The 8,353-nt window shown below is 46.7% G+C and overlaps 1 protein-coding gene across 3 annotated transcripts; it reads left to right on the top strand.

Moving 5' to 3' along the window:
• The first annotated feature begins 1,164 nt into the window (after positions 1-1,164).
• LOC102538733 (eppin-like) lies at positions 1,165-7,197 on the top strand. 3 transcript variants are annotated; one of them, XM_031687768.2, is made up of 5 exons: positions 1,165-1,320; positions 2,891-3,022; positions 6,158-6,326; positions 6,405-6,458; positions 6,868-7,197. In XM_031687768.2, exons 1-5 carry the CDS (start codon positions 1,191-1,193, stop codon positions 6,872-6,874), a joined length of 492 nt encoding a protein of 163 aa, XP_031543628.1. In that variant the 5' UTR covers positions 1,165-1,190; the 3' UTR covers positions 6,875-7,197. The 3 variants fall into 3 exon arrangements, with proteins under 3 accessions (XP_031543628.1, XP_072800397.1, XP_015093224.2); XM_072944296.1 differs by lacking the exon at positions 6,868-7,197 and adding an exon at positions 6,730-6,834; XM_015237738.3 differs by lacking the exon at positions 6,405-6,458 and having other exon boundaries at positions 1,167-1,320.
• The last annotated feature ends 1,156 nt before the right edge of the window (positions 7,198-8,353 follow it).

Here is an 8,353-nt window from a genome sequence, read left to right as displayed (position 1 = left end):
TGAATGCCTCGGGCATTCCTAGCCAAGAACGTCATGATCAACAGGCTGAGACCCACCCAACACATTCCCACAGGGGCTCTGTCTGTGATCCTAAATTTTGGGATCATAGAGTCAGTCATTGATGATAGGGTTGGTTTTTGTCTGGCTTCTCCATCAGGTAGGAGAAATTGGAGAACAAAGCTTGGCCTAAAAGTGCAACATCTAGCTAGGGAAGGGAATGGGGACTCTACAGATGACATTTACTCTTTGAAGAATCTCTCTTCAACAGACCAGGACTGATTGATTGACTGGCTGGTATTGTGGATTCTGTGGCCGGAGGAAAGCTGCCAAGTCCTCCAGCACCCTCTCTGTCTCTCTTCCGTAGCTCTTCCACTAGCCCGGTTAGAAATAGCAATTCTGCTGTGTTATTGACCTTTATTGAGTTGTAGTCTCTCAGGCAGGTCTCCTCACTTCACAGTTTCTCCTCAGACAACAGGGAGTTTGCTCTCGATGTTGAATGCTCCCTGTAAGCTCTGATATCCTCTCCAGCTCTCAGAACAACACAACCTTCACAAACACTATCTGCAAACTCTGCTATCAGCCTGCTTCCTCCTCCCTGCCCCACTCTGTGGCAACATCTTTACCCTTTGGTCTTAGTCAAGGGATATGAGTGACCTAAAAAGAGAAGAGAGGATGGGAGGAAAGTGTGAGAGAAAGTGAGAGAGAGAGAGACATAGAGACCATAGGAGACTCACAGAAGCAAAGAGATACCAAGAGAACAACAGACACACATTGATCAGAGACAAAAACAAACAAACAAATAAACAAAAACTGGTGTGCCACTTAGTGTGCAGGTGAAAAGGAAAGTGAATGGAGAATGAGGACATTCTACAATTCTCAAAGTTATCAAGATGGAGACTCCTGATGGTGGCATTCATTCCTAAGGTAGCCTGGAAAGTGAAATAAGATTTGCCTGCTTCCCCTGGTTGACCAGAAGGCCTACCCCAGTCGAGGGGGCTATGGATCAAGAGTCATTCAATAAGAGACCCTTGCCTAGGAGTGTGGGCTGTAGATGCCAGCTAGTCACATTGATAATCTCAGGAACTTGGCGTTCCCATGAGGAGAGGGGGTGGCTGGCTTGACTCCAGCTCTTGTATCCGAGATACTGACTACTGAAGGACTAGGGTGGACAAAGACAGCCAGACATTTTCATGCTCTGGAACCACTGGAGAGGTCAGATTTCCTTCAGAATGGAGTCTTCTGGACTTTTGAGCATCCTGGTGCTATCCATCCTTCTAGTGAATGTCCAGGGATATGGTCTCACTGACTGGCTCTTTCCCAGTAAGTATTGGGGCTTCAGCCCTTACCCTGGAGAGAAGGAATATTGCTGGGAGGAAGAAACAAGCACCTGACTCGAGTTGCTTTTCACCACCTTAGCCCCAGCCCCAGGTTGGGAGAGGAGGGAGATATTTGGGATATTTCTTCCTTTTCTCTCTCTGTGGAAACTTCCTTCTGTGAATGCAAGAATCTGATCCTGGGGCATTCCTACTTTCAGCTCCTTTGAAATGGAGGGTCTTTCTTGGTGGAGGCAGGGAGAGCCACAGGATTTAGCATTTATGGGAGAGGCTATAGGAATCTGGGAATTATAAGGGACCTTCCCCTCATCCTGCAACAAAAATAGCCCCCTTTCTTGGGACATCATTTCTATCAACCCCTGATTCTTTCAAATATTGTCCTAGAAAAGATCCCTGCCTCCTCAGGGGTTCCTTGACTCTGAGCTAAAGGATAGTATCCAGAAGATCCTTTGAACCTAAGACAGTGATACTGCATCACTAGTAGAATAATGGTAATTGCTACCTTTTACTGAACATTCAGAAAATAGGATTTAAGAGACGGACCTGGAGTCAGACTTGGTGGGTCCAAATTCCGGTTCCACCACTTAGGCAAGTTTCTTAAATTTCATGTGCTTCAGGGTGGTGGGTATAGCTCAGTGGTAGAGTGCAAGCATGCAGGAGGTCCTGGGTTCAATCCCCAGGACCCCCATTAGAAAAAAATTCCATGTGCTTTCCTCATCTTCAAAACAAGGATATTAATAGAGCTTTCCTCATTGAGCTGGTATGGGGGTTAAATGAGATAACCCATGTAAACTGCTTAGAAGAGTGCTTGGTTTATGGCCAACACCTAACAAATGTCATTTAAGATTACCGTGCATCAGTGACTATGATTATAGCTTTACACGTTTGTCTTATTTCTTCCTCACCACTCTGTAAGGCTAAAACGATATCACAAATGATGGAAATCAACATTCAGAGAAGGTAAGTGGTAAATGAAGAGTTAGTTAGAATTTTAAAACTCAACTGTCTGACACCAGTGTGAGTAATATTAATCGCTGTACAACAGTGCCCCCAGAGGAATCCCCAAAGGCTGACTCCTCATCTAGTCTAAAAGGACCAGATCAGTTTAGACCAGTGGCTTTTAACTGGCGGTTTTGCCTTCCAGGGGACGTTTACAATGTCTGGAGACCTTTTTGGTTGTTACAACTGGGGAGGGATGCTACTGGCATCTAGTGGGTAGAGGCCAGGGATGCTGCTGAGCATCCTACAGTGCACAGGACAGCCCTCCCCCCATCAAATAACTACTGGTCCAAACGCCATTAATGCCAAGGTTGAGAAAGCCTGCCTTGGGGGTATGGGGCTGGGGGATGGAACTAAGAATGGGGTAAGGAGGTAGTGGGTGAGGGGTGATCGGGAGGGAGGGTAGTGTCGGCAGTGCTGGGAAATCCATGAAAGTCCCTGAGGAAAAGGACACCTGGGGGTGAGCCAACTTCCCTGACTCCCTAGGATTGTGTTGGGTCTGGTGAAGAGTGGGCACTGTGACCTCCAAGACTCACGGTTCTAAGTCCTTTCCTTAGGGAGATGCCCCAGAGTCCAAGAGAACTGTGCATTCAGAGAAAGGGATGAATGTACGAGGGACAGACAGTGCCCGAACCACCAGAAGTGTTGCGTCTTCAGCTGTGGGAAAAAATGTGTAAACCTCCAGAAAGGTAATATTCAGAGCCTCAGATTAACCAGTCCCTCTACCTCTGCCCTCACCTTCCGCCCACTGGGGGTGGTGTGGGGCCGCGGGGGTGCTGGTGTGGTCCCTGGTTCACTAAGGGCTGGTCTCTGAGCAAGATTGCTGGACTTGGGAGACCTGAAATTTAAATTCATCACTGCTCCTAATATGATGAATGGCATTAGGTACTATCTCCATCCTTTTGGGCCTTGGTTTCCTCAGTGGAAAGATAAATGTGGGGGTGGGACTGAACCAGTGAGCCTCACAGCTTCTTTTCACTTTTATGATTTTCCTTCCTTCCTTCCTTCCTTCCTTCCTTCCTTCCTTCCTTCCTTCCTTCCTTCCTTCCTTCCTTCCTTTCTTTTCTTTCTCTCTTTTCTTGTAATGATTTTCTGAGTCCCCAGATGGCCATTTTTGGCGTACCATATACCAACAGTGTTGCTGCCTGTGATACGAGGTTTGTATTTCCCATCTTTTTGCTCCAGAGTGACTGCCTCTGTGCCTATAGCAAACCCAAATGAGCACCTGGAAAGCTCCCCTGACCAATCCAGACCAGAGGGTTTATCTTTTGCTGCTGCAATCTTAACTCCTTGCCCATCTCCCTGGGCTCCAAAAACACTATCAAAAATTCTTTATTCATTCATTTAACGAGTGTCTGTTGAGTGTCTCTGAGACTTATCATAGGATTTGGCCAGTGTGGTCAGGGAGACTGAGGAAGACTTCCTTACGAAAGAAAACCTGGAGTTGAGTTCAGAAGGATGGGTAGCCAATTTAGGGGAAAAGTGGGTGGAAGGGCTTTCAAGGTTCAGGGAATAGCATGTCCAAAGTCTAAATGATGGGGTGCAGGGACAACAAAGAGCAAGGTGCAAGGGAAAAAGACCCTTGGTTGGTAGGATGTGATGGGCTAGGGTCTCACTTTGATCTTAAGGTCAATGGAAATCTATTAAAGTGGGTGGTGACATGATCTGGCTTTTACTATGCTTACAGAGTAGGAATGGAGTGGCTTAAAGGACTTCACGATGTAAGAAAATGGTAGCTTGGACTAGATAGGTAGCTGAGGGGATGGACCAGAGTAGAGTACGTTTGAAAGGTATTTAGGAGGTGAGGTAAAAAAGACTTGATAATAGAGCAGAGCGGACCAGCAGGAGGATAGTAAGTTGTTCATTTGCCTGCAGTTGAAGAATTCTGAATCCAGACTTCCTGAGTTCAAATCTTAGCTCCAGATTTTCCCAGCCTGTTTATCTTGAGCAAATTAACAACTTTCCCTTTCTGTGCCCCAGTTTCCCCAGATAACCAAAGGACCAATGGTAAAGGTTATTTGAAAGGTCAAATACGTTGATGTACATGAAGTGCTTAGAGCAATGCCTGGCGCGTAATAGCCGCATGGTACATATGAGCTTATATTATTCGTCGTTCGTGACTGGGAGCTGCTACATAGCAGGGGCCATGCTTTTCCTTTGTCTCTTTAAGCATAGAGCCCATTTTAGGTGCTCAGTGAATGACTTATTCAGCTCAGGGCAAGATGGCATTTTGTTTTACCCTCCACATTTGTTAAATCATATACTGTGCCAGACTGCTTTCTAGGAAGGGGGTTCCAAGATGAAATCAGTCATGATCCCTGCTCACTAGAAGCTCACAACCTCACAGATGAGACCACAGATGTGAACAAATGACAAACATGCACACAAGATTCAGAAGCATGGTAGAAAAATGCAGGATCAATTTAGGCACCCATGAGGATGTGGTATATAGAATGGAGCCTGAGACACCACAGAGGAGTTGATGTCTGAGAAAGGTTTAGAAAGGAAGATAGGAGTTTGACTGATGAACAATGGAAGGGTGGCAGAGGGAACATGGCAGGAAAGGTGTGGAAGTGTGGGATGGCGTGGAGTATTGAAGGTTGTGGGAGAATGGAGCTCAAGAGGGTACTGTGGTAAGAGAGGAGACCAGAGGCCTGAACAGGAGCCAGATAATGGATCGTGGAAGACTTGGTCACAAAGTCAAGAAATGCCATGATCAGCTTTGTTTCAGATCCACAAGATCTTTCTCTCTGGTGGGTGGCATGAAGGATTGATTGGAAGGGCCAAGGATGGAGGCGGGAAGAGTAATTTGAGGCTCTCTCAACAGCCCAGGCATGAGACACTGAGAATTAAATGAAAGAAAGTGGCAAATAGGTGAGGTCTGAGAAGCTAAAACATCAACAGGACGTAGCTGTTCAGCTGCAGGGATTTACCCTCATGGAACTCATAGTTTAGGTCAGACCTGTTTTGGTTTGCTAGGCCTGCTGTGATAAAGTACCACGAACTGGGTGGCTTAAGCAACCGAGATGTATTGTCTTATAGTTCCGCAGGCTGGAAGTCCAAGATCAAGTGTTGGCAAGGTTGCATCTGTCTGAGGTGGTGAGGGAGCATCTCTTCCATGCCTCTCCCCCAACTTCTGGTGGTTTGCTGGCCATCTTTGGGATTCCTTGCCTTGCAAATCTCTTCTCTTCATCTTCACGTGGTGTTCTCCCTATGTGTGTGCACATGTATCTGTTTCCATATTTCCCCCTTTTAGTAAAGGACACCAGTCCTACTGGATTAGCGTCTCACCCTACTCCAGAGTGGCCTCAACTAGTTATATCTGCCACAGTTCTGTTTCCAAATACGATCATGTTCTGAGGCCCTGAGGGTTAGGACTTCAACATATGAATTGCGGTTGGAGGAGACCCAATTCAACTCATCACAGAATGGAAGCTAACTGTAGGTGGTAAAAAGGGGCTTGATCTGAAAAACTGCCCCCTGACTTCCCTGCATGGACTTGCCCTTTACTGTGATCCCATATTCAACTTTTTTGGCATGGTTTTGGAGGGCAGAGTAAGTGGCGGAGACAGTGAGTCCAGGGACCAGAGGGAAGGAGGACACATTCTTTATGGATGAAGACACCCAAAGAGTTCCACTCTGGGGTCTCCTTGCAAATCTGCAAATACATCAGCGGAACTGGGGTCCCCAGGTGTGAAAAGGTGAAAGAAGCCTGCTCAGTTCATCTATGGTAGTTGCCAGGGGGACAGTAATGGCTGCTTTTTTTTCTTTCTTTCTTTTTGGTGTGGGCTCTCCAAGTTCTTAACTCTGGGGTCTCCCTGCAGACATATGCAGCATGCCCACAGAACCTGGTCCCTGCATGGCTTTTCTCCGTCGTTGGTGGTATAACAAGACCAGTAATTCGTGCTCCATCTTCATCTACGGTGGCTGCAAAGGAAACAATAACAACTTCCAATCCCAAGCCATATGCGAGAACTTCTGTCCCCCAAAAAAGTGAGTCTCAGGGGGCCCAGTATCCCATCTTCGCTGGACCCATGCTGAGAGTTCTGGGTGTTGGTTGGTCCATTCCAGGATGGTTACATCCTTGACAGACCAGGTGCAGACAGAACCAACTCTGACCAGGAGGTAAGAATTCACCTTGTAGAGGGTCGGATGGTGGCTTTCTGGGAACTGAGGTTGAGCAGGGACATGGTCATGAATCAAACCTGGCAAGTATAAGGGGCAGAGGGAGGATGCAAACATGGCGAAATCTCAGAGACCAACTTCAGAGATGTCCCAGGGCATCCAGCCTAGTGCTGGACATGTCAACCCATCACTCCTTCTAGGCCATTAATTTCCTCTTACAGCTCTTTGCCAGCAATCCACTCCCATCCATCTCCTATTTTTTTCCTTAAAGGAGATTTAGCACTCCCCGGAGCAAACTCACTTCCTTTTAATCTCCTATGAAAAGATGTACAAACATAACTTCAAGGCTAGTTCCGGAGATAAGCTGAGCCTGAGACGCACAGCTGGTCCTGTCCTTCGTTCTCAACAGGCTCTAATTCCTCAATTATGAGGACATACCGAAACAACCACCAGGATTTGGCTCGTGATTCAAGGCTCTGTCCATGTTCCTGACAGATGCTCCAGGCTGGCTTCCACTCATCCACTCCCAGCGTTCCAAGGCCTCAGCTCCTCACAAAACTGAACCCCAGGATCTGTCTCCACTTCCTCCATCTCAGCCTCTTTTTTGACATAACATCCCTCTGTTTTGATCCCATCTCTATGCTTCTTTCCTTTCTGTCCAAATTCTAGAACCCCTTGCTTATACCTAGGTGAAGCTCCCCCTTTTGCCCCCTAATAAAGCACTTTGTTTAGTCCTGTGCCTCTGAGGCTGAATGATTCACATCTGTTGGCGGCTTACACTTTTCAGAGAGTAGAGAGTCATTGGAGCGCCTGGTGACACCAGTAAAGAGTGAAGACAATCAGAACCGTGAGAGTGGAGAGCTCCAGGGATGTCGTCACCCTCCTCTGTTTCTTCAAAACATCATAAGACCCTTTTAAGACCAGGGCCTATGGGCGCTGCTTGAGTTTGGATCCCCTAGAAACCAGTCCTGGGACAAGAGCATGCATGATAGTAGTTTCTCTGGGAGATTTCTCAGGAAACACAAGTTGGGAGTGGTACAGGCAAAAGAGGAGTTGATTATGAGCTGCTTTCCACTGTAGGAAACTGCAGCCTAATCCCACTGGGGACCTTCTAAAGAACCACGTAAAACAGGCCTCCAGCTTTTCTTCATCCATCTCCACGGATGGGAAGCTGAGGTATTTATCCATTGACTCGCATCCCCCTACTGGATGCCTGGGTTGTTAAATACCTTGCTCTTCCAGACTGTTCTGTATGCCAGTGGAGGAAGCTCCCATGGAGCCAGAGAAAACTCCGAGCAGGGAAGTAGAGACTCCAACACTCGGAGTAGGAAGCCATCAGTGTGCACTGGGTATATTCAGCCATAAAAAGGAATGACGCACGAATGCCTGCTACCCTGTGGATGAACCTCAAAAACATTACGCTAAGTGAAAGTAGCCACACCCAAGGGGTCATAAACTGTGTATTTCCCTTTTTATGAAATATCTAGAATAGGTAAATCCATAGAGATAAAAAGTGGAATAGTGGGGGGAGCAGAGGTATAGCTCAGTGGTAGAGTGCATGCTTAGCAGGCATGAGGTCCTGGGTTCTATCCCCAGAACCTCCATTAAAAAATTAAAATAAATAAAATGAAATTTATTTTTTAAAAAGTGAAATAGTGGTTGCCAGGGGCTGGAGTAGGCTGTAACATTCTCTCCTGCTTTCAAACCACTGTGATCTTGACAGGCGCTCTCTGAAGATTTGGTTCAACCTCAAATAAACCTGTCTCTTCCTCCATATGCTACTGATGGCAATGCCTTTACTCTTTGACAATTGTTAAAGAAAGGGGGTGGCCCAAAGAGAAAGAAGAGAAGGACGGAGGAAAGGTGATGGGCAAGGAGAAAGAGACCCTGACAGA

This window comes from Vicugna pacos, chromosome 19, assembly GCF_048564905.1.
Source record: "Vicugna pacos chromosome 19, VicPac4, whole genome shotgun sequence".
Classification (NCBI taxonomy): domain Eukaryota; kingdom Metazoa; phylum Chordata; class Mammalia; order Artiodactyla; family Camelidae; genus Vicugna; species Vicugna pacos.
Note: the sequence above shows the minus strand (reverse complement) of the source record. Positions and strands in the feature narration are given on the sequence as shown.

Bases quoted from the DNA above. Each gene is read 5' to 3' on its own strand.
- LOC102538733 (XM_072944296.1), top strand. From the start codon at position 1,191: ATGCTCTGGAACCACTGGAGAGGTCAGATTTCCTTCAGAATGGAGTCT. The intron at 3,023-6,157 runs GTAATATTCAGA...GTCTCCCTGCAG, and splicing joins ATGTGTAAACCTCCAGAAAG to ACATATGCAGCATGCCCACA. The intron at 6,459-6,729 runs GTAAGAATTCAC...TTTTCCTTAAAG, and splicing joins GAACCAACTCTGACCAGGAG to GAGATTTAGCACTCCCCGGA.